Below are 26,686 nucleotides of genomic sequence, written 5' to 3' on the forward strand. Positions count from 1 at the left end.
GGCGTCCTTGATGCGTGTTTTTGGAGGTGTTCTCTGTATCTCTCCTCCTCCTCGCTGTGCGCTCTGTCGGATGACTTCAGCTCCACCAGCTTCTAGCTGCGCCTCTTTTAACCCTTTGCTCATCAGAAGCTCAGCTGCTCACTTCAGATGGTGGAGGAAGAACTACATGCGCTCCCAGACACCCAAATTTTCCCTGCACTCAGAAGAACAGTTTCATGGTAACATCATGTTCCTTTAGTGAGGCTTTGGAACACTTGTTCCAAATCGTGTCATCAATCATGTCAAAAATGAAGCAATGACTAAATATTTATTGGATTAAATGAGCTAATTTGTCTCTCCGTGGGTGTTCTAGCCTTAAACATTAAACACAGGAGGAACAGCTAAACAACAGTTGGATTCTTATCAGATATCAGAGGGAGGCGCACCTCCCCTGAAACGCTCCAGTCTTGCTGTCAGGCAGAGATCATCTGAAGCATGCACTCATTGTTCTGCTCAGTGCAAAAATATCCTGCTCATGACCCACATAGGAATATTTACCTGCACTGAGGTGAGGCGCCTCTCGTTATGTGCTGGTGGATTCAAGCTGATCCTGAATCAGTGAATCTGATGTAAATATCCACAGGAAGCTGCGGTTGTGATGCTGCTGTGTAGTGTGTCAGGGTTGGATGGGGATTCACCACTCAGACTGCTCAGCTACGTCACACCGCCGGGGTTCCCCCCTTCCGTCATGCTGGGGATGGCGCGTTCAGGGGCTGTCGGAAACTGTGGATTACACATCCGAGACGGACTATATTAACTCGATTGTGTCCAGTGGTGTTTAGGGTACTATAAGGATTAATGCCAGGTATTATTTGTATATCAGATTAATGACAGAAGGTTAAGGAGGCTGAAGACATGTTGATTGTAAAACTCAAGGTACCAAATGTAAAGAAACGATTTGATTGTAGAAATAAAATAATGAAATTAAACACTGAAATTATACAAAACAAACTGGATGTAACATTTGGAACAACATAATCCTATAACTAGGGCTGCCAGAGTGATTTCCCTTAATAGTGCATTTTTATTTATTACATTAATCACATGCTTTATTATGCCTTCAGCACACTTTGGTTAAGACACTGTAATATCTCCCTGCAGCCACAGTGCTGAAAAATACATCCACCACTGCCCCTTAATGTCTTATTTTTCACTTCATAAAACTCACAGACAGCTCAGTGGGCAAGCCAGAAGTCACCAGAACCCTGTGCTATCAAGCATTTACCTTTTCATTGTTCTCTTATTTCCTTTTCAATCCATAACAAGTTCCTTTTTCTGTGGTTCAGGGCATATTGTCTCTGATCTAGGCTACCAGAAGTTTCTGATTTTCTTTCAAAATAAAAGCAGATCTGTATCCAAACCAACTAAGTCTGGCTGCAGACAGCAGCTCTCAGATGCCCCCTCTTGCAGACCACTTCTGTGGAAGTGATGTAATTACAACATATCATCTGTTTCGTAATTATAAGTCTGGAAGTTACATTCATGAAATAGACACATATTTGGAAAATAAAGCAGAATTAAGGTCAGAGGTCTAATCAGGGATTAGATTATGTATAGATACATTTCTGAGGTAGTTACACCAACAGCAGCTCACCTTGGCTTTATTAGTGTAGTGAATATTACCACATAAACCAGTGTAGCTACTTCAGCTTTGGCAATGTTATCTTTAGCATATGTAGCTAATGTTAACATAGCCATGCTAGGTACATAGGTAAAATAGCAACTTAGCTTTGTTAACTTAGCACACATAGCATAAGCTAACTTAGCTAACCTAGCTTCATTAGACAGACAGACAGATAGATAGATAGATAGATAGATAGATAGATAGATAGATAGATAGATACTTTATTTATCCCCTTGGGGAAATTTGGGACTTTCAAATTAGTTCAAATTAGCTTTAGCTACATATATTTTATATGAATAAACCATGGATTTATGAAATTTATAAAACTGTAAAAGGTGTATAGTCTTTAGCCAAGTTACCTACATAGTAAATGTAGCTTTGCAAGCTTTAGCACATGGAGCATAAGCTGATGTAGCTAATGTATCATGGGTTTATGAGATTTGTAAAACTGTAAAAGTTGCAGACTTCAGTCAGGTTACCTACATAGCTAACATAGCTTCATTAGCTTTAGCACATGTAGCATAAGCTAACATAGCAAATGTAACTTCATGAGCTTTAGCTATGTAGCTATTTTATGTGAATGAAACATGGGCTTATGAGATTTGTAGATCTGTAAAAGATGTACAGAAGTAACCTACATAGCTAATGTAGCTTCATTGGCTTTAGCACATGCAGCATAAGCTAACATAGTTAATGTATTTTCATTAGCTTTAGCTACGTAACTATTTTATATGAATAAAACATGAGTTTATGAGATGTGTAAAACTGTACAAGGTGTAGTCTTCTGCCAAGTTACCTACATAGCTAATGTAGCTTTATTGGCTTTAGCGTAAGCTACATCAGCAGCGTTAGAGTGGTTTCATGGAGGACACTTCTCTTTCCTTAAGAAGACTGTTTAGCAGCCTGTTTTTCAAACATTTTATAATTAGGTTTTGCAGGTCAAGTTTTTGACTTTGGTATTCTGTACCTTGCCCTTACTGGAAGTCTAATCTGATTTTATTTAGAAAGTTTAAACACATTTTTCCAGTCCTGACAGAGGAGGCATCTCCCAGTAGTGGTCTGCAAGAGGGGGCATCTGAGATCTGTGGTCTGCAGCCAGACCACTCTCATCCAAGCAGAGTTAATTAGCCCTAGTTTAAAACAGCCTTGGGGTGGCACTTTCAGCTGGTGTAGTAGTGACTGACATGCGGGACTTTAATGTCGGTTTTTAAAGCTGATTTGCATCCTTCTTAAAAGACTCTTCCTGTGGTTGTCAACTGGTTGTAATGTGGCCAACTGCAAAGACTAACAACACAATGATTATCAATTATTGTTCACAAACCAAGAACATGTCTGTGTCAGGACACAGTCAGGACAGCACACAAGTAAAGACTGAGCATTCTGAAGGAAGAGACATGCTACAGGCGGTATTCTTTTTTCTGACTGCCCTTAAAGGCAGCAGCAGACAAAACTCCCTCCCTGCATGTGTAACAGCCTCTTACTCTCTCTGAGTCCCTTAAAATCCATTAGAACAACATTTACATCCATCTGAAGGATGTAATCAGCCTTGACTGAGTCAGATTTCCACTTTTTGTGCTTCTGTCAGATTCAGGCCTGAGGCACCACTGCTGCTCTGGATGCATTTATCACAATGACCCGCATGGCAGCTAGAACGCATTCATTTTTTCCACAAATCAGTGTTTTAATGATCACTCAGACATGATGAATTGATTCCTTAAAGTTGGACGAGGTTTGAGGAATGATCCATCAAACCGTGACAGTTTGATATGAATTAAAAATGCTCAAATTACATTCAGCAGTGTTTACTACAGCTGCTGAGAGACAGAGGAGGCGTGCTGCTCTGCTGTCCCCTTTCAACTCCCTTATTTAGGCAGGTCGAGAGAGAGGGAAGAGGAGGAGGAGGACGAGGGAGGGGAGGACAGAAGAGACAAGGATAGATGAGATGGATCCAAACCTGTCAAGCGTCCACACATAATTACAGAAAGGTACAGAGAGGAATGTAGTTGCTTAGGTGGATCTTAATGTATTTCATCTTTACGCCAATGAAAACATGTCCAAAATCAAGCAAGTGTCTCCATTTTGACACATCTATTAAAAACTACATATTTTATAATGACTTCAAAGTTAAGCAGTGAATCATCTGAGATTTAAGTTCAGATAAAAAGTTCAACATTTTCAGGGAAAAACTTTAAGACATTTGCAACTTTAATTACTCCACAGAAAAATGAATCAAAGAAAATGCCAGTGCTTTCATCCTTAGGAAAGCACAGTCCCCTCAAAAAGTATTGGAACAGTGGGCCCAATTCCTTTATTTTGCGGTTGACTGAAAACATTTGGGTTTGACATCAAAAGATGGATATGAGACAATAGATCAACATTTCAGCTTTTATATCCAGATATTTACATCTGGATCGAATAGCAACTTAGGAAATAGCTTTATTTGTAATGGAACACCAAATTTTTAGGTGAGCAAAAGTATTGAAACAGACTTAAAATAGATTAAAGTGAACACTTTCTGAATAAATACAGATATTTTAGTGCAGAAATTTGACTCACTGTATCTGTAATGGGAGGAACTTAGAAATAATTTTCAGAGCTAAGTTAGAAATAAAATGACTGAAAAGCAAACTGTGTTCTCTGGATTTTTTTATTTAAAATATCATGTACAAAAAGCCTAATTTACTTTTTAAAAAGACAGTTGATACATACACATTACCTTTAAACACACAAAGTAAACATTTTTGATGTAAATAGATAATACTCAGAGATTGTGTCATAGGTCCTTTACTATAAATATACAAAAGAAAAAGACTGTACAGGCTGAAGAATAAACAACTGTTCAGAGCAGGAACTTAAAAGCACTAGCGTCCAGTCATTTCATGACTCAAGACTAAAGCACAACATGAACATTTACAAGACTTTAGTTTTCCTCTCATCTGTCCATTCGTTGGTCTGTCCACCCAAAAACTCTCCATCCGTCACCCGGCTGGCTTCACTGGTGAGCTCTCGCTCGGCTCCGCGTTCTTGCTCATCCTGCTCTCACACACATTCACACACGCAGTCAGTTCACAGACCCACTCAACACACTCGCTCAGCGTCTGGACAGGTCACCTCCTGTGAGGGAGAGAAACAGAGAGACTGACTGAGTTGTAACTTCATGGTTAACATGAATGAAGAGAAAAAAAAATGCTTTTAGTGCAGTAGACAAAGATGGATAGTCTGGTTAAGCATTTTAACGCTAGAATAGGAGATATTTTTGTATAAATGAGCTCCTGTGTTGAACTATTGAACCAGCATGCTTATTAATAAAACAAGGAAGTGCATTATGCATTTGTGTTTGTAAGCTCATCCAATCAAATCTTGTGTCAGTAATAAAACAGTAAGTGGTGAGCATCCTGAGAGAACTTGCAGCATTCATTAATATGAGTTTGTGTGTTTATGTGAGCGATCACACTATCAAAGATTGATTGTTGTATTGATCGAATCCGTCAGACATGATGTCCGCCTGAGTGTAATGCTGAAGGTGAATATGAGCAGGGGGGATGTTCTGTGTGTCCTGTGTGGCTCCATCCAATTAACTAACGCAATCAGCCATGTTGATGAATGGATTAGCACATAATTGCTTCAGAGGTGGGATTCTTGATTGAATTATTCATGGTGGGAAAAGGCAAACGTATGTTTCAACAGATTAGACTGCGCACATGTGTTAGCCTCTGTAAACGCATGTATGTCAGTGACCATGTTAGCGTGTGCAGCGTTAATGGAAAGTGACTAAGACTCTGTATTAGGAGAGGAAGACACACTAACAGGTAATTAAAAAACAGTAACTTCAGTTCGATTTACAGTTGAACCGCTGAGCTAATCCACAGTCTTACATGGACGTACAGCTTCAGGCTACACCTGCTCTGTGTTTGAGTGTTTCTGCATCAGCAGATACATAACAAGCTTCACTGTGACATGACCAGAATGACCACAGTCCTGTTTGAACACCTGCCATGACATCACTGAGGTGTGGCCCTAATGTGTATAAAGCTTGAAGCTTGAAAAAGGCACAGCCTGGTGTTTGAAATTTTTATGAAGAAACCAACATTCACTAAATCTCTCCTATCTTTGATTAGTTCTTGTTTAAGAACAAAATCTAAGAACACTCCAGAGCACTTTTATGGAACATTTGAGAGCTGATTTGTTAGTATAAAATGTCTACTTTTGCACTTATCAGCAGTCAGATAGGAAAGATTATTAATGACACAATAAAAAAGAATTATAATTATTTTTTACAGAGATTTTAAAAAAATCTAACACTTTACCAGAATTAAATAAAAGCAGAAAAAGCAGTGGTTGGTCTTAGCTGCAAAATGTTTAATTATGGGTTACATTTTATTTTAGTGGGCCTTAATTACCTAGTAATTTTAACAATAGTAAGTGTAATTATTGAGTAATTTATCAAGAAAAAGGTGGTAATAAGATGGTTTTTTATGAAATAATAACTTGAAAATATGGTAGTTGTAAGTAAGAATTTACTGAGTATTAATGTAATAATTTTCAAGTAATTCCTGGAAATATTGTGGCAATTAGTTCGTATTTCACCCTAACCTCCTAACCCTATACATTTATGGTGTCATCAGGCATCTTGGGGAGGTCGATGGCAGACAAGATTTCCTAACCCTCCAACCCTAACTCTAACCCTCATTATATTATGGTAATTTTCTGGCAGTTCTGTGATATTTTACCCTAACCTCTACCCAAGACTAACCCTTGTAATACTTTGGCAAATATCTTATAATTCGGTGGTATTTTACCCTAACCCTCAAAGTCTAAGCCTAACCCTTGTAATATTGTGATAAATATCTGGTGACTTGATGGTATTTTACCCTAACCCTTATAATACTGTGGTGAATATCTGGTAATTTGGTGGTATTTTACCCTAAGCCTTGTAATACTGTGGCAAATATCTAGTAATTTGGTGGTAATTAATAGGTAATTAGGGCCCACTTAAATTAAGTGCTATCAAATAATGAATACAAATTTAGCCCATGTAAGAGTTTTTCAGTCATTAGAGACTTATTTAAATCAATGCTTTATTTTAAATGATTGATATCCTCAGTAAGTCAAATGTAATGAACAGGATAGTGTTTCCTGAGCTGGTTATTGCAGAACTCTTTCAGGACGAGACAAGACTCCTGCATGCTCCATTCTTGTGATACCAACACATTATCATTTTCATTAACTGTAAGGCACACCTGCATTGGTGCACAAGCCAGTAAAACTTTGTAGCTCCCAGGTATCCGGGACATGCAGTCCATGGATTATGTGTAGTGTTTATTTGAGCTGGTCCTGGCTGCATGTGATCTAATGAGATTTTGGCGGGTTTCACAGCTTAGCAATAACAGGAGTGAGAACATTAGTCACAGCGCCACGATAGCCTGCGATAAGATCGGTGATATGATCTGCACATCAGCATTAGAGCGCTCATCATGGTGTTAAATAAACGTATCAGTTTATACAAAGAAATAACATCTCTGACTCAATTTAAGGCAATAAATGGGCACAGACAGGTCATGTTTTCTTTTAATATGATGCAAGGATAAATTAGTTTGGCATCATTTAAAGAAGGGTGTTTAGTTTTCTATAATATGTTGTTTTCTCCTATTTCATATTCAGTTTTCATGCAGATATCCTGTAAATGGGCTGTCACATATATCTTTCAGTGGCATATTTTGAAACTTATTCTGTGAGTTTTCCTGTCTGGGACATGCCTAGAGCACGGATGTCATGTCTGTGGGAGTCTACAGTATGTAAACATGTGTCCTCTGCAGACATTTTTACATTTATTTAAAATTTGGGCTCTCACAATGACATGAAGGATGCACATGCAAATCCTCAAGGCCACACTCATTATTCCCCACCTTGGCAGCTGGTGCACTCGCAGCTGTGTATGACAGGCAGGACGACCGGCTCACTCTCTCCACTCTCACACCGCAGGCTGAGGAAACGGACCGGGTTGTCAGGGTCCAAACGGTAACTACAACACTCACACACTGACTGGAGGTAGGGCTCCTGGAGAGAGGAGGAGGATAAAATGAAGAGATGGAGGAAAAGGAGAAGAAGAGGTGAAAGAAGAGCCAGAGGGATAAGGTGGAGCGAGCCAATTAGGAGGATGGAATATGTTGGGTAGGTGGTGAAATTTGAGGAGGGGAGGTTGTGAGAGAAAGGCAGAAAATAGAAGAGAGAAGAGAAAATAGAGGAGAGGCAAAGAGGAGGAAAACAAATTATATAAAGGAGTAGAAGAGTGTCAGAAATAAGAACCTCTTCACATAATATTAAATTATGGCATGAGCTGCAATGTACAGCAATGAACAAAAAGAAATCCCTAAAAAATTAACACTGATATAAACCGATCTCCTATGTTGCAAAATTAAAATACCATAAAATAAGACAATGTAAAGTTTTGCTAAAATCATATATCTGTGGATGAAAAGACCCCTGATCATCCCACCCACAGAACACTGCTCATAACCAAACGGCAGATGTGTAAACTTAATGAACAGCTGCAAAAAATAGTCCAGCATTTAGCAGCTCATGACCCATTTATACTTGACCAGAGAGTTGCATTTATTCATTAGAAATACAACTCCAAAATAAAATACTTATCTTTGTGCTAACAATTTGCAGTAAAATATGCTTCAGACTAGGGCTGTCGCAGTACACCGGTATTGACAATAATCGTGGTATTAAAAAATAAAATTTCAGTATCATGTTAAAAATGTGCATATGATAATATCGTGTAAATGATCCAGTGCCACTTGAACACAGTTTGGAAACAGAATGGAAACAGAAAAAGAAAAATATGCCAGGGATGTTGCACCTTGTGGATTTTCTGTTTATCAGTTCATCTGGTTACCTTTTAACTAGCTATTGAGTGTAATTGCACTTTTTATATGCAGTTGTACAGTTACTGTTTTCATATTATCTCAGTACCTCCTTAGACAGGTATTTTGAGTGTAATTCATCTGCCAAAAGAGAGAGCACAACATAAATAAAGTTAAAGATAAATTTGATTTGTTGTCCCATTATTATTTACATTTTTATTGATATCATGATATCGTTATCGTGACATTTTTTGCCCACAATAATCGTGAAGTGAAAATTTGATATCGTGACACCCCTAATTCAGACTAATCTGAAGATTTTCTAGACAAAGAAATTAGATCAATGCATCTTTAGAAATCCATCATAATTTAATACAGAGAATAATAGCTGCATATAAGCAGCATTTGAAGATTTTTGTGGTCAAAAGTGGTCTTTCGACTTGTTTCAGTATTGATGCTTAAAAAGTTGAAGAAGACTCTCATGTCAAGAAATAGGTAAACTTCAAACTCTCTTCTTAAATATTTCATAACTGTTGCAGGAGGCGGTTTAGGAGAAGGCATCATGTTGGTGCAGGGCAATTTTAAAAAACAGCAAGACAGGAGATAAGCCTGCATACAAATTTGATTGTGGTCAAACACGCAAACTGTCCCCATACTTTCCAGTCCCAGCTTTTTTGGAATGTGTTGCAGTCATCAGATTTAGAACGGGTGTATATTTCTGTGCCATGCAGTCTCCCTTTACAAACATTTGTGATTCTAAATGGGTCATTCTGAAGAGCTTGATGACTTCAAGGGTAGCACTGTGATGGAGCCACTTTTGCAATAAGACGGTTTGTGAAATTACATCCACACTGGATCCACAGTTAACTGTGATATTATCAGAAAGTGGAAGCATTTAGGAAGAACAGCAACTCAGACATGAAGTGGAAGACCACATAAAAACAGAGAATGGTCAATGACTGCTAACGCTCATAGAGCACAAAAGTCACCAAGACTCTGCTGATTCCATCACTGACGAGTTCTGAACTTCCACTGGCATTAATGTAAACACTTAAACACTAACACTGGACCATGGAGCGGTGGAAGCGTGCCCTGTGGAGTGACAAATCGCATTTGTCTGTTTTTCAGTCAGATGTGTGAGTCTGGGTTTGGAGAATGCTGGGAGATCATTACCTGCCTGACTGCACTTTGCCAAATGTGAAGTTTGGTGGAGGGATAATGGTATGGGGCGGTTTTTCAGGGTTTGGGCTAGACCCCTTATCTCCAGTGAAGGCCAATCTTAATGCTTCTGCATACCAAGACCTTTTGGACAATGCTATGCTTCCAACTGTGTGGCAACAGTTTGGGAAGACCCTTTTTCTATTCCAACATGTCTGTGCTCCAGTGCATGTAGAAGGACTATAAAGACATGGTCTGATGAGTTTGGTTTGGAAGAAACTGACTGGCCAGTGGAGAGCCCTGATCTCAACCCCATCGAGCACCTTTAAAGTCAGAATTCTGACTTGAATCCTGAACTACCACCTCATTCTCTTCAGTAAGCCTGGTCAGATAGTAATTTTTCAGACTGGGCACAATGGTATTGCAAGATGGAGCTGTCTGATAACAGACATAAAATCTAGCCTATCCCTCTGCTTTGCACAGTTAAAAATAAAGTTGATCAGTTTTAACATATGGACAAATATCTGGTGTTTCAGCTGACAGAATTTTGAAATTAAAGACAGAAATCTAAGAAAGAGTCAGAATTTGACAAAAAAAAAGTCAGAAATCTGACTCTCAAAGAACCTTATGTGGAAAATGGATGCAAAAACTCCAAAACTCTTAATATAACAGATTGAAGAAATACTAGTGCACTTCTTGTCTGATGAGCCACCGGGTTGAAGGTTTAATTTTAACTTCAAGATAAAAAGTTTAACAACTGAATGCCATATTTTAGCCCTCTCAGCTTTTCTGAATGTAATAATCCTCTGGGGGTTGGATGGGAAGCTTTGAGGGGCCTGAAATGGCCCCCGGGCCTCCAGTTGATGATCACTGCTCTAAGGTGATGACTAAAAAAAAGGAAACCTTGAAAGTTAAAGCAGCATTTGGCGACTAATTTGGGAATCAGTTAATAGCTTGACTTTTTCCTGACTCTTGAAATACAAAGACACAGCCTTGGCGATTTGCATGATAGAAGGAATCTTCTCCAAGAGTTTTTTTTTTTTTCATGTGTCCAATTAGTCCAGGCAAAGTGCCGAGAAGGAGACTGTGGAAAAGTACAATGGATGGTTGCAGAAAGTTGTGGATAAGAGGGGGAGGAGGAAGAAGGTTCATGATGACACACTTAAAGCAACTTCAACTCCTCAATGGCAGTTTTAAAGCCCTTTAAACACTTTGAGGATTCCAAGTTTGTGTCTGCATGCATTAAAAACTTCAGCAGGTGGTGTGAAAGAAAGAAAGTATGTGATTAATGTGAATTTATTCCTGCTGCTTCCAGCCTAGTCACTGGTTACCATCCCTAGTTTCCACAGTAACAGGAGGTAATGACACATTTGGCTGAGCTGATGTTTATTTTTACTAATCTGACTGGCTCTGGTTTTACAGTGGAGATGCACAGATGCCAAAGAGGAACAAAGTCACCATGGTGATGAAGTAATGAGCAAACTGTCTTGTGGGGATGAAAACATGACAACATGTGAAGGCAGACAATAGAAGAGAATAGCTCTCAAATGTGACCCCTGCACTAGACTCATATTCAGAGCATCTATATTTAGATGGCTGATGACTCAACTCCTGAATTATGTATTTTTGTTTACCTGTCATGTCATCTACGGGAACGGCTTAAAACTGTAACCACAGTTGACACAAGTCAGAGACGGTTAGCTGTTACCTACAGGTGTGTTGACGGTCTTTATCTAACTGTGTAAAAGTGAGACTGCAGCAGGTGAACAGGCTACACTGGGACACACGTTTGACATCATCATGTTCTACACGCCGATGCTCCAGGGTCAGGGTCAGGGTCAGCTATGTCTGCTGATTTAGAATTACAACCCCAATTCCAAAAAAGTTGGGGCACCGTTTAATCTCATAAACCCATATCTTATTCACAATAGAACATACACAACATATCAGATGTTGACACTGAGAAATTTTACCATTTCCTGAAAAACATTAGCTTGTTTTGAATTTGATGGCAGCAACACATCTCAAACAGTAGGGACTGGGCCATGTTTACCATTGTGTAGCACACCCTCTTCTTTTAACATCAGACTGTAAACATCTGGCAAGTAAGAAGACAAGTTGCTGGAGTTGTTGGAAAGGAATGTTATCCCATTCTTGACTGGTGTAGTATTTTAGCTGCTCAACAGTCCTTTGCTTGACTTTTTCTTTTTATGATGCCCAAAATGTTTTCTATTAGTGAAAGGTCTGGACTGCAGGCAGACCAATTCAGCCAATTTTGATTCATCTGACCACAGAACAGTTTTACATGTTGCCTCAGTCCATTTTTAAATGAGCTTTGGCCCAGATGAGAGGGTGAAGTTCACATATGGCTTCCTCTTGCCATGACACAGCTTTAACGGTGAACTGTGTTGACAGACAATGATTTCTGGAAGTGTTCCTAAATCCGTGCAGTAATTGATGCACCATGCAGATGTAAAACTCAGTTAGTAGTTATGTTTAATAATTGCTATGTGTACAATAATGACATAAATGGAGAGTGGAACTTGTTATGGCTTAAAAAGGAAATAAGGGCATGGTAAAATAGGAAATGTTTAATTACACAAGGTGCAGATTGCTGATGACTTGTCCACTGAGCCGTCAGAGTTTTTTAAAACGAAATGAGACATTAAGGAGCAGTGGTGCATGCTCTTTTTACATTACTGTGGCTGCAGGGAGATGTCGCAGTGGTTTAACAAAATGTGCAAAAGGGACAATAAAGCACGCTATTAATGCATTAAGAGAATTAAAGCACTAGTTATGTACCTTCATCACACCAGGTTTAATGCTTTAAGGCTAATAGTCATGAAGGTTCTTTTAACCGACAAGTAATTCTGGTGTACACTAGCAAGGAATCTGTCTTTAACCGTTAATCACATTCATTCCTAAATTTGACAGCAAAATAAAAGCTAGGTGGTGCATCATGAATTTTTTTTGGGCTTATTTGTTACATTTCTTTTCAGCAATTGGAAACCACAAGATGAATACTGCACAAACTCTTCACTGTAGAAGCTTAAATGCACAACAGAGCATAATATACTGTAGAGATAAAATAAAACCAGTAGTTTCATTTTGATGTCAATACGTGCATATCACCATGTCCATCACCATGTGTGTGCAGATATCCTCCCCTTACCTCCAGGATGACATCCGTCCTAGACAGACAGCGTCCCCTGCAGAAGCTGACCTCCACGTTGTCAAGTCGACAGTCTCCCTTGGTGATGTTCCTGACCTGCACGTAGCGACGGCATTCAGGGACAGGCTCACCTGACAGAGAGGAGGAAGAGGAGGGAGGAAAACAAGGAGGGGAGATTTAGAGAGTAGAGAAAACAAGACTATGAGAAAACTAGCAGTAAAAAAATGAGAACTTCATCTCTTCTTTATATTTGCATAAAAAAGAAAGACAAAAGCAGAGGAAGAGCCAGAGAGCTGCTTCCAGAGAGCACAGTGACATTGCCATGCTCCCTTGCAGCATGTGACATTTCTTCCACTGGGAGACAGATTAAAGCCCAAATGTAGGTTAAGTAATGTAATCTCTCACTAATTGGGCACTGCAGCACTTGGCTTTTAGCGTCCTATATGATGAACTATAGAACATTCAAAGTGAAGGATGAAGTGGTTTGGAAGTCATAAAATAGAACAAAAGGACCTGTAGGGTTTTATATGTTTTTTGGAGAGTTCCATGTTTTTCACTCAGTAGTAGTTTATTTTTCTGCAGCTTTAGCTATTTCAATAGATGCATTCCTGAATATTTCTAAAAATAAAAAAGGGCCTCAGGAGGTGAGCCACGACATGAAAAGGACATCCAACAATGGCGGATGAGAAACAGAGTCCAACACTATCATGACAATTTTACCTCTGTATCAGTGCTACAAGTACCTGGACGTATTCACAGTGTCAGCAAAAGAGAGGAGAACATACTGGCAAGCAGAAAACACAACGAAGCAGTTATATGCCAGTCACAGGACAGAGAGCCATCCCACTCACTCTCTGAATTTCTTAGGATTTTCTCTTGGCTATTCAGACAGGAGTGGGATTGGGAGGCATCCATTTTTGAATACTGTTAACCCAGCATCATCTAGACTTCTTTGTCTCTGGCCACAATGACTGACAGTCCTCAAGAAATTCAGCCATTTAGAACAACTACCAGAGATTCACTTTAGATCAGTGGTTCTCAACTGGTTGGGTATCGGGACCCCCCATCACCTTCTTAAAGGAAATAGCAACCCAATTTTTTTTTTTTTTTTTTTTTAGATTGATTTTTTTGGGCTTTTCGTGCTTTTATGCTTTTTCGTGCTCACTGGAGGCCAGTGGATAGAGTTGGAAATGGGAGAGGGATTGGGGAGAGACATGCAGCAAAGGGCCACAGGCCGGATTCGAACCCGCGTAAAAGGTTAGCGCCTTAAACTGCTAGGCTTATCTGTGAGTCCCAGCACCCCAATTTAAAAAAAATTCCCAACCACTCAAATTTATTCAATGAAAAATGTTGCAGTCTGCACCCAAAAAATAACTGGACAAAGAGACAGGATAAAACAAACATGTTATAAAGCACTACAAAGGAGCCTGCATGCAGTTTATTTTACTCAATTTTTATGAGACAGCAAAATTTGAAATTTCTCAAGATCCGTTCTTGTAAGCCTGGGAAAACCAGCCTTGTTGTCCAAAGACAACAAGATAAATCAGAAGAAATCTTGAGACAAATCCTGAAATGTATTAATCATTACAGAAAACAAATGTATAAATTTACTGTATGTCCACTTTGGGACCCAAACAAAGTCCACTACAACTCACTGTCGTCCTGACAGCTGCATCAGTGTTTAAGTCACTCAGCTATCAGTGGTTGTTTCGACTTCCTTCTTCCCTAAAGCGACGACTAATTCAAAATCCTTCCATACACTCAATTTTCCTGCAAAGTTTTCAGCAGCTCTAAAGTCTCCCACAGTCTTTAGTGGATGTCATCCACATTAATCACATGAATATTACTGCCTAGCTTCGCCATGTGCTGAGTTATGTACATAAACAACCCCAGCACCACAGGAAGTAGGCTGTAGTAAATTACTTTGAGTTTATAGTAAAGGAATCATTCAACATGCTTTCTTGGTAACATAATTTTTAATTATTAACTTTTTACCTGCATATGGATATTTTGGCCAAATGGATGAATCAGGCTTATATTGAACAAATTTTTTGTATTCTACTGTGGAACCGAGACTAAACAGATGAAAGGGGGCTACTTTGTGATGTGATTGACCATGAACTTCCGCATTTATGTTGCAGTCAGGAGCACCACATGCTAACCTCCCACTTCACCAGGATTATGTAAAAATTCATGACTGTCCTCTGAGGCATATACCGTCCATCAAAGCAGTCCCCAACTGATCTACTGTCAGGATCCACCAGCACCTCCTTATCTATAAACTGTGACCCAAGTTTTTTCAATTTTCAATCATAAATGAATGTGTTAATGAAAATGGGCCAGTTTGGACTTGAGATGGAAACACAGATGTGACGGAACAAAGAGACGGAGATACATCTTTCAAAATTAAAGCGTATCATAGACTTTTAGTCCCAGCCCACCAGTTGAGAACCAAGGGTCCATCAGACAAAGATAGACGATTCTGATTGGTTCTGCGTGATGTTGTACTAACCTGGAAACTGCTTTCTACAGATTGGACAGCAGCTGCCAGGCTCCTCCACTTTGACCTCCCCCTGAAAGAGAGATAACGGGGATAGCATAAGTTGCCTGTTTAGAATCTATTTGTCAGACTTAATGAAAACAGGTGCACAACATAATAAGTTATGTATTTGAAAATTAAACAACCTCCAACATCATGGAGACAGACTGTCATTTCACTAGACAGTTATTTGAGATATAAAAAAACACTGGGAGGGAAACACTTCATTCAACCTGGTAAAACAACAAGAACACATTAAATAAGACCAAGCAGTGAACTTTTTCAAAGAGGAGAGAAAATTTAAGAAGGCAGAAAAAAGATTTTTGTTTGTCAGCACAAATAAGAGGACAGACTGTAGGCAATGTCTGCCACATTTTAAACATCCATTTGGATGCATATCTGCAAACTTTTCTGCTGGTTAGGAGCTTCTGCTGAATTATCAAATCCAACAAAAGGCATGTGCTGAGAGAAAATTGTCAGTGTTCAAAGCATTAGTGTCATCATTTCATACCAATCCAAGAGGCTGTTTTCTAAATAGACAACATTTTCCCAAACAGGACACTTTCTGCCATCAAGGGTCCTGCTGTTTTCCATGTTTTGCATTAATGTGGAAATAAAATGAGAGCTTAAATTCTCAAGACAGTTTGGCTGAAGACTAATGCTCTCAGGAGACAACACTGTCAGGACAGAAATATATGCAAAACTTTCAAAATAAAATCAGATAAGGAATGGTCTCAACGACAGTGAAACATCTCACATCTGAAGTCGTTTTTAGTCTCAGACTACTATTTTGCAAAGACTGGGGGTCACTAACTACAAGACAAGAATACACTTCCTTTTGGAAATATTTCTCCTCATGCATCTGGTGGAAATTCACAAATTTTGGGCAGAGAACAAGGTGTAAAGGGAGACTGCTTACGAGTTAATATATCATATAAATTGATGTTTTAAACATTTACATGGAGTAGAAACATAGGGAAAGTTAAAAACTGAGGCAACTTTGCAAATTACTGCACCAACCTAACTACGGTATACCAGACACACTTCAGAATAAAAGTATGGTATGAAAACACGGGTTGCCTCATCACTGAAACAAACTAAAAGGGCTTTTACTTTGAAAAGCCCAACAGAGTCAGCCTGGAATGAACTGAGAGACAGAATACAAATGGTACTGAAAGATTAGACAGCAGCTTTGAGAAGAAAGGTTTCACCAGCTCTGAGCGGACATTCAGCAACTTCAGACAGAGCTACCCTCATGCTCATGTTTTGAAAAAATGAACAGGCTTATGCGCAATACTGACTACCACTTGGTGTGGTTATGTCATTGACAACACAATTTGCATAAGACCAGACTGAAGACTTATGACAATATCTGAAGAAAGGCTTTACAACTGCTTGGATCAAGTTTTATGACAACCTGAGATCCTGGGAGCATGCTGCAACTTTAGCAAGTCACTCATGATTTAACTCAGACTTTGAAATTTTGTCTGTGACTTTGAAATCCTTTGAAAGTCATCAGGTATAAGGCCAGCATAACCTGATCTGTAAAACCTCATTACAAATGTTTCATACAGCAAACTACTGTAAACAGTGTGCTTACAGAAAAAAGCTAATGCTTTAGCTAATGTAGCTAAAGCTAGTCACAACATCTCGAATGACAAATATGGCAACTTCCATCCTCATAGAGCAAGTGATTTGTAATGGTGGTCTGCAGGAGGGGGCATCTGAGAGCAGCGATCTGTAGCCAGACCCTTCAACATTTTGGCTCCAATTCAGTCCAAACAGGCTACATCTCTTGTACTCATAGTTTGTATAAAAGCAAACCAGCATAGCAACTACTGGGAGGATTCCAGCTGTCACACATCCACTAGACCACTTGAGGCAAGTCTAGGTGTGCCTTGGAAATTTGTCTAACTACATTACTACAACTATGCAACAACTAAAGATACTATAACCAATGTCCTGACTGCATGCAAGCAGCAGACATTGCATTGCATCATGCAGAATGGCACGCTCACTGTCCTTTATGTGTGAAATATACAGTTCTCTGCCCTGTAAACTGACTGTTTTCCACATGTAAAAATATGACATCTCATGCTTTTAATCGGAGAATCAGAGGTGTAGCCTCATATTGACTAGCCTCTAATGGCTGTGAGCCACATAGCAACATCCATGTTAGCACAAGTCAGACCCTAAAATTTCAGGAATAGATATGGAGAATATCCATGCATCACAATCTCCACAAGCTAACAAGATTTTGGGAGTGAGAAAAGTGGAAGAAAATTAATAACATCTTCTGTCAGGACACTCCTGTTGCCTTATCATCCTCTGTGCAACCTCTTTCCCTGTTACCTGTCCATCTCAATGCAAGTGACAGAGAGGAAAATAGGGTGACTTGGGATAAACCTTGTGCCAATGAGCTGCATTGCACTTGCTCACAGGCTGTCAGGATACTACAAAAGAAAACTCTGTAACCAAACTGATTTTTGTAGCTGGTGCTCGCTCACATTGCATGCAGTTGGGACATGTTGCAACACATGTAAAGGAGGCTATTTTGCAAGGAAATGAATATGGTGTGCCTTGAGACTTCAGCTTGATTTTTGGTGTGCCTTGGGCAAAAAATGTTTGAAAACCACTACCACTAAAGGATCACTCCTTTAAGGATCATAAATATATGTCCAAAATTTTTATTGTAATCCAGATAACAGCTGTCTAGATGTTTAAATCTGGGGCAAAGATGTTGACTACATAATGTTAAAAGGGTAAGAAAAAAAGGCCATAAACAATTATGAAGTAATGTGTGAAATGTATGTATTAAAAAAGAGACAACCAAGCACCAGAGTGCCATGTGGACCAGAAGATGAGATCAAGCCCAGAAGAGGGCAAACAGAAAGATGCAGGGACATGCTATCGCAGTGGCTACACAGAAAAGGGAAAAGAGCAGGAAGTAGAAGGCAAAAGTCACATTTAGACCAAAAATAGCGAGACGGTGACGTAAGGACACAAAGGACATAGACAGAGGCAGCAAGTCACTGATGCAGAGAGATCCAGAACAGTCCAAAGACAGGCACTGAGTCCCGTGGTGTCCCTGTCTGAGAATAGCTGCTGCTAGCATGCAAAGTCTCGCAGACAGACACAGGAACACTTTTCCTGACTTCTCACCCTGAGGACTTGTCCTCCCACTCCTCACGCTGCCACCAGCCTCCCCTAAGGGGTGCAGAGAGCCCACTCACTGGAAGAGTGGGAGGTCAGGAAGGGACCAGTTTTAAGTCTTTTAAGTGAAGATGCTGTAGGTGTGGAAGCGTCTGCGTCACATGCAGCAGGAGGTTGGAAAAAGTGTGAGATGCAGATTCCTGGTTAATTAAAAGGGATGGGTTCTTGGCATTTCAAGTGAAGGGTAGTCAAATAAGTGTTGCCAACATGCTGAGAGATAAAAAACAGATATCTATAAATAAACATGGTGCAGGAGAAGAAGTGTAAGGAGTAAATGACTGACAGGAAAACATTGCTTATATCACCAGAAATGATCTAATCCTTCAAAAGAGTCTCTCAGATGAGGAAGGAGACATGAAGGGAGATTCAGCTTGAAAAATAACTTTTTCCTCTGATGGCGACTCCTGAAAAAAAGGATACAATGACAGGAGAGCAAACATAGCACATTGAATGACCTTTTCGTATCGCCCAGACTGAGGAGTGCTTTGACTGAGCCATAACTCAGGGCAGCTGCAGGAGGCGAGGGATTTGAGACCGCAAGCGGTGCGCCGTCGTAAAGAGCTGTGTACACCACAGGTGGAACACTCTGGAGACTGTCTGCTGTGTGGAGCTTACTGTGCAATCAACCTCTCCTTTAGAGTCCTGGATGTCAGCAGATTTTATTTTTACCCTTGCCTTTATTCAGCAACGCCATGTTAAAAACATAAATTCAGCTTACGGTGTCAATGATGACTCAGTCAAAACTGTGACTTCTGTCAACTTCTTCTTTATAGTAATAATACTTCCATTTTATTTAATGATTTTTCTATAGGCAACACAGAATATTTCCATACTTGAATACCAGGTATTTAGCTTTTACTGACCCAATTCCAAAGTTTAAGATACTTTTTAACTTTTCCAACTAATCCCCAGTGATATGAAGTATGAAGTAATTTGTTTTTTTAGACCAGCTTGTACATGTCATTATTATGCTGCAGTAAGGGTGAGAGATATGGAAAGTAAATTATATCACGCTTTTTTATGGCTGGATCATGTGATTGATTTTATCACAATTCTTCTTTAAAATAGTTTCTTAAGTCCTAATTGAATGGGATTAGTATAACCTGGGGACCTCTGGTAATTTGTAATAATCACATGGAACGTCTGTGTCTCAAATCCCATGCAAATCAACCATGTCTGTAATTTGTAAAAACTCCAGGGCAAATTACCAATCATATTTCAGCGCAAACAGTGGTCCAGAGGGAATTCTAATCCTGTGCGAATCACCTGTAATTTAGGGTGATGTGTTTTTATGGAAATGTCAATAAATTCCAGCATATTACAGACTTTGCTTATCCCATACAATACATAGCAACAAACACTGATGTCAGGGGGTAATTCATAAATCATCAGCGATACATGTAGTAATTTCTAAGTTATTGACACCCTACCCATGTGGCTTAAGTGGGCTATGCAATGTGTGACGTGATCATTTCAAGAAAAATGTGGCTGGCTATCCACATGGAGACATGATGGTAGGTGTATACTGATTTGTTCATTCTGGGACCTGGTTTCAAAAAGTAGCATTTACTGCCTCCCAAAACGCCATTTCCATGTGGATGAAACGCCGATATGACAAAAACTTTTGCGTATACTCCTGAATTCGTCTCCGGGTTGACAGGGCCTGAGGTTTAAAGAGCGGAGGTTATGGGAGGGGGTGTGATGGTGCAGGAGATCAGTAAGGTAGGGAGGGGCCTGGTTTTAGGCTTTATGGGTGAGGAGGAGGATTTTGAATTGGATGCAATGGGGATGGGAAGCCAGTGGAGATTCTGAAGGGTGAGGGTGATGTGGTCATGGAAGACGGTGTCACTGAGGATGTGTGCTGCAGAGTTCTGGATGTACTAAAGTTCACTGAGGACTGTTGAGGATGTACCATAAAGGATGCTATAATCATGTCAGGATGTAATGAAAGCATGGATGACAGTTTATTCATTTTATTTCTTTTTCCTCTGCAACAACCTGTTGGTTTATATTTAAATATTTGCTGTTTCATAGTTTGCAGAATCAGGTAAGGAGTTTCTGGAGGAGTTCTCCAGAATAATTTAAGCATAAAATACAGATCTCCCTATGCTGTGTTCTGATCTATTTTATGAAGCCAATTTGTTTACTTTCTGCACAACTTTAGAACTATGATTTACATGTGCATTTTATGTTTTTAGGGCCCAAGCACTGACCTCGGTTAGCCAGGACCCTCTTGAAATTGCTCTGTTTATTGTTTTTCAGTTCATTATTATTATTCTTTTAAATCTATTTATCAGGCATATTATTACACAGTAATGTTTATTTTAGGACTATTTTAAAGACTATAAAGACAATGTTTGATGAGGTTGGTATGGAACAACTTGACTAGCCCACACAGAGCCCTAACCTCAACCCCATCAAGCACCTTTGGGATGAGCTGGAATGGAGACTGCAAGCCAGGCCTTCTGGTCCAACATCAGTGCCTGACCTTGAGAATGCTCTTCAGAATGAATGGGCACAAACTCCCACAGAAATACTCCAAAGTCCTGAGGAAAGTCTTTCAATAAGAGTGGAGGGTGTTACAGCTGCAAAAGGAGGGCAACTCCATACTAAAGTATTTGAATACAATATCATTACAGTCCCTGTTGGTGTAATGGTCAGGCAGCTGAATACTTTTATTTATACAGTGTCATCTTTCATAGCTGGTAGGAAACAACACTTAAAATAGTTGGAGACGATAAAAAGATACCCCATAACTTTCTGATGTGAGCTGTCCACAAGCTATTACATTTTTTTTACCATGTTTTTTAATGCCTTTACCTAAGATACAGTGTTTTCCGCATTATTGCTTCCAGAAATTATGCTATTCTGCTGATTTTCAAATCTGTAACCAATTCAGTTATCATTGTTGAAGGATGGAGACAAACACAGAGTGACTGATCTGACCCTTTCAAATGGGAGAGCAACTGCAGACAAGAAGGAAACAACATCTACAATAAGACAGTTTCATGGATGATGGAAGCCTCACTGGGTTAAAAGAGACACTTTACATTGAAATCACATCAATCTTGTCTACACTAGACCGAAGACTCAATTTTACTAAGCTGTCAAAGTTCTTACTGAAGCGATACATAGTAAATAAATTCAGAGTTTATATTGAGTATTTTTTCTAGAACACATGCATTATTGACACTGAGCTCAACCTCCTCTGCAGAATGACCAGCTGCTGCAAACCACTCAGAAAGACCAAGGCAGATTCGTTTTCTCTGTAAAGGAGCCGACATCAGCAATGAGAGGCATGCTCTGGTAGTCAAAGTCGCTCAGACATGATAACACGATGACCCTAATCATATGCAAATGTTACATAATTAACTATGCCTATTAATAATTTAAATAAATATAAGAAGTAATCAAACTTTACGATAAATCTCATGCATGAACCAGGTATAGATGAATTCATTAAGTGTGGATCCAAAAAATTTAAAAATAACTGGTAATCAGCAGCGCTTTCTAACTTGTGCATGGGTAAGATTAATTTAAGAGAGCTTAGATCTCACAAAAAAAGACTGCAGAAGACAATGTTTGTCCTTGAAAATGTTTTGGATCAGGGGTCACAAACCTGCAGATCTTTGAGACAGCAGAAGAACATCTCTGAAAATAGATGCATTAAATCTAAGTTTCCTTCCCCTTTAGTTTTCCAGTTTCAACAAGCTAATAGGACTGTTGAATTTGAGTTTAATACCTTCATACACTGTTCCAGTCCTGGTGTCTATCTATGTCTAATCTATAACTCTAAATTAAACAGTAAATAAATTTGTATATAAATAATAAATACATGGCTGCACGGCAGCGCAGGGGTTAGCGCTGTTGGATCGCTTCTGGCCAGGGCCTTTCTGTGTGGAGTTTGCATGTTCTCCCCGCGCATGCGTGGGTTCTCTCCATGTACTCCGGCTTCCTCCCACCACCAAAAACATGCTCGTTAGGTCGACTGATCACTCTAAATTGGCTGTAGGTGTTAGTGTGAGCGTGCCTGGTTGTCTGTCTCTATATGTCAGCCCTGCGATTAACTGGCGACCAGTCCAGGGTGTTCCCCGCCTCTCGCCCAATGACAGCTGGGATAAGCTCCAGCACCCACGCTACCCCTAACGGGATAAGCGGCATAGAAATTGGATGGATAATAAATACAGTTTTCACTATATAATCCAGTCAGTATGTTTGCATTTAGGCCCTATATCAGAATCAGCTGCTCTTTGGTAGACAATTCACCAAATCAAAGCACTTGCAATAATTTCACCTGTATCTAACATACGATTAAAACATAAGCAGGCCAGAATAGATTGACTGCACGCTACCTGTCATGTATGACTTTCTAATTTTCCTCTTAATGCTTTCACTGATCTGATTCTAAATCTAACATGAGGTCGTTGTTACATGCTAATATTCAGTCATGATGCCAAACAGGCTGCTGCTTCACAATCACAGCACAATAAAGCCACATATGCCTAATGAGGAGACCAGGTTTTACTGTCTTAAAGGGAGGTACAGTCTTTTTCAGGAAAGGTGCAGGCTTGTGGGAGGATCGGACAGTCAGGTATTGATCTACCTCAGCCTATGACTTGGAGAGAACATCCCACACATTCTTGAGGGAGCGGCGCGTTTTCTCCCTCGCTTAGAGTAATTGAAACGCTTTTGAACAACAGAGAAGCTTGGTGACCTGTGCGATCCCACAGAAGCAGTGGTGGTTGAATGGACTGATGTGAAGGTCTGGCCCCCTGAATGTAGCTCTCTATGTGAACCTTCATCTCTGTTTATCAGTCTCAGGCCTACAGATAACTAAGAGACAGAGTGTCTTCACTCTGATGCTTCCATAAAATCATGGGCATCCCTTTCCAAGACTATTGTTTTGGCTTTATCAGATAGGACTTATGAAGAGAGACAGGAAATATGGGGAGGAAGAGTGAGAGAGGATGCACCAAAATGTGCCAAGAAACTGATCCTGATGGGCACTTGCTCTACCAACAAAGCTAAATCAACACCAATCTTTAGGAATCTAAATACACAGTTGCTGGTAATTTCTGACCTGGTGGTTATAGGTATCTGGAAGATAAATACAAGGCCTGCCAGGATAATTACCATGGAAGGAAATCTTATGTCTGATCTTTGCCTGTTCATATCCTAAATACTCTGGCAGTTTCACCTCTGTGAGCTTTTGAAAATTGCCCAACAGGAACATTCTGATAAGAGGAAATTGGTTTGCAACAATGGAGAAATCCCTCTGTAATGACAAAGCTTTGAGCTAAGCTATAAAGAATGGAATCTTCTGACCTTGTTTGCTCTAAATCCCAGAAATAATGTTTAAAAGATGCTTGGTGCAACATTGCATCAAACTCTGGAAAAGAGCTGCACTTGATTGGATCTGTCTTAAACTGATGGGGACAGAGGGTTAATGCAGCATTTTTACTTCTCAACTAGTAAACTATTGCAGCAGCCTTGCAGAGGCTGTTTTTTAAAGTCATATCATAAAGTCAAACTTTTGATGAAACTAACATAACTTGTTTTGACATTATAGTGGATAATACTGTATTTTAAGGCTTTCTTTTTAACAGAAATAAGAACTAACAGTTAAACTTCAATAGCAGCAGCAACACATTGGCGTCGTTGTATCTGTACTTCACCTGCCCAGACTTTTTACCTCTTTTGAGTCAAGAAAATGCGTCCCTTCTCCATCACCAAACTATGAATGACCTTATTACTTTGGAAGAACAAACAGGACACAGAGCTTCTCAGATCCTTCAGCCCTGCACCGTCAGCAGCAACAGAGGCAATAACTTTGCTTAATACGCTTGTGTGCATTACCCAAGGCCGTTTGTTCAGGTTGTCTTCCCATCTCTTAAAATTGAAGGCTGAGTTATGATCACATCATCCTATATAAGGTTAATGGATGTTGCTCAAACATGTTGGCTTCCTCATTTTTCAAAGAAACAGGTCCAAAGTGGAAAATGCCAGTTTTTGTTCAGGGATAAGAAGTATCATAAGTTGTGCGCACATGATCTCATGGGGGAAAGAATGAGGTGTGGAAATCAGACAGATGATCTTTTAATTTATTACTTAGTGTCAGAGTGCATCTCACCTCATCACAGTGGAGCGGCGGACATCTTAACTGGCACAGTTTTTTCCCGTTCAGACAGCGGCATGTCTGACAGCCCTCGTCCCACTCTGATCCCGCCTATCACACACATAATAAAAAAAACATTCACTCACTGTTAACATAGAGCAGTGGTTCCCAACCTTTTTGTCTCAGCCCGGGTCTTGCGCCCCCCCTGAGCTTTTTGGCGCCCCCCCTAGGGGTGCCCGGACCCCAGGTTAGGAGCCAATGACATAGAGGTATCATAACCCCTTTAAAAGCCTTTCTTAAATCTCTCCTTTATGCTCTGATAAAGTGCAACTGATCATACATTCAGGATCTGTTTAATCAGTGAACCAAATAAAATTTTGGGTTTGCCTTTTGGTGTAATTTGTTCTAAGGAGGGCTATAATGTTGCAGTAATTACTAAAACACATAACACATGCTTGTATTATAAAGTATTAAGTGCGCTGGCAATAGGAGTCATTAACAAGGCTTGGTTTTCAGCTGTATAAAAGCACCCACTCAGGAGTGCTTTAAGAGGCTCACATTAGGCATAAAAGTCATGAGGTGGTTGATTAGAAGCCCACAGCGGGTCTTTAAACGGACATTAGTCATCAACGTTCGACAGGCGCAGAAAGAAAGAAACCGAGCAGACAGACAGAAACAAAGAAACAATGACTGAAAGGGTATGAGGCTGGAGGAAGGCTGGTGAGGAGAGAGAAAGGATGGAGAAAATGAGCAGCTGAGTATTAATCCTGTAAATAGGGAGACGAGGGACTAGTGAGAGATAAAGCAGCAAAGAGAAAAAAAAAGAAACAAGAGGGTATGAAAGAGAAAGTCCTGAAGAAAAAAAAGATCAAGAGGAGCGGATCTGACCTCTTGTCAGTGTATGATTAATTCTTATAATCCTATAATATCCCCTCCATCATAAATAATTCCTGGCAGGCTAGCCCTGTTGCGGTCCCAGTGCCGGCTTTCTACGGCAGTAGATGTATAATTGATGAAGCCGAGGGCTGGAGAGGCATTGTGGTGTAATGTTGCCCGCAGGGCATGTCACTCATCTTCTAATGGGCCCTTCTTTATGAGTAAATAACACAATGGGAGTGAATGGGAGGGAACGTAAACACCACAGAGGTAAGGTTCATACACACACCACAATAAGGCGTGCACAAAAGGTACAAGCGACCCAGTTATCAGGATGGCAGATGGCTGTTTACTTTGGGTGTGTGTGTGTGTGTTTATAACGTACCTCTCGCAGGACGCCCTGGTCATGGCAGGGGCAGAGAGCTGGAATGACACACACTCCCTCTGTGTTTCGATAAAGCCCGTCCTGACACACGCAGCCTTCGCCGGAGTGGGTACAGTTGACAGGAGGAGAGTAAATGTCCTCACAGCTCCTCTCGCACAGCAGGGATGCACTCCTCCTCCACTGCTCGCCAGCAGGACATGCTGCAGAGGAAGAGAGGGAAGGAGGGAGGACAAAGGTGTCGGGGACGAGTACAGATCAAGGGAGGGTGGCATGAAATGGGGAAGGGCGATGAGAACGTAAAAATTAATAACCAATCTGGGTAAAGGCAGCTTGTAGCAGGTATGGACATGAAATGTGCTTTTAAAGATGCAGTTTTCAGATAAGAGTGTCTGCTTTCTAATGTTTCTCCCTCCTGCTGCAACAAACAAAACATTTTATAACAAAATCAGGTACATGCACCACATGACATGTACACACACAACTTGAGAACAACTGAGTTAGACAAATGTATGGTAAAATTTAAGTTTTCTCCACATTCATTTGTCACCTCAGCCTTATTCAAAGAAGTCGATCAAACATTTTTTGTACCTGTTTTGAGTTATTTATAGACCAAATTATCCAAAATAAGTACTGTTTGTATAAAAGAAAGGCACAATTAGAAATTACCACAAAAAATAGCTTTTTATGAAGTTGTAT

The 26,686-nt window shown here is 39.9% G+C and overlaps 1 protein-coding gene across 1 annotated transcript in view; it reads right to left on the minus strand.

Moving 5' to 3' along the window:
* Positions 1-4,336: 4,336 nt before the first annotated feature.
* sspo (SCO-spondin) overlaps positions 4,337-26,686 on the minus strand; it is a 96,183-nt gene continuing 73,833 nt past the window's right edge. Inside the window, exons 112-117 of the mRNA XM_041814572.1 lie at positions 25,991-26,190; positions 24,745-24,840; positions 15,375-15,435; positions 12,863-12,993; positions 7,570-7,720; positions 4,337-4,777 (exon numbers count right to left, since the gene is read on the minus strand). Coding sequence (XP_041670506.1) covers positions 4,755-4,777; positions 7,570-7,720; positions 12,863-12,993; positions 15,375-15,435; positions 24,745-24,840; positions 25,991-26,190 — 662 coding nt within the window. The 3' untranslated portion in view covers positions 4,337-4,754. The remainder of the gene's footprint in view (positions 4,778-7,569; positions 7,721-12,862; positions 12,994-15,374; positions 15,436-24,744; positions 24,841-25,990; positions 26,191-26,686) is intronic.

The sequence above is a fragment of the Cheilinus undulatus genome, linkage group 19 (assembly GCF_018320785.1).
Source record: "Cheilinus undulatus linkage group 19, ASM1832078v1, whole genome shotgun sequence".
In the NCBI taxonomy this organism is placed as follows: Eukaryota; Metazoa; Chordata; class Actinopteri; order Labriformes; family Labridae; genus Cheilinus; species Cheilinus undulatus.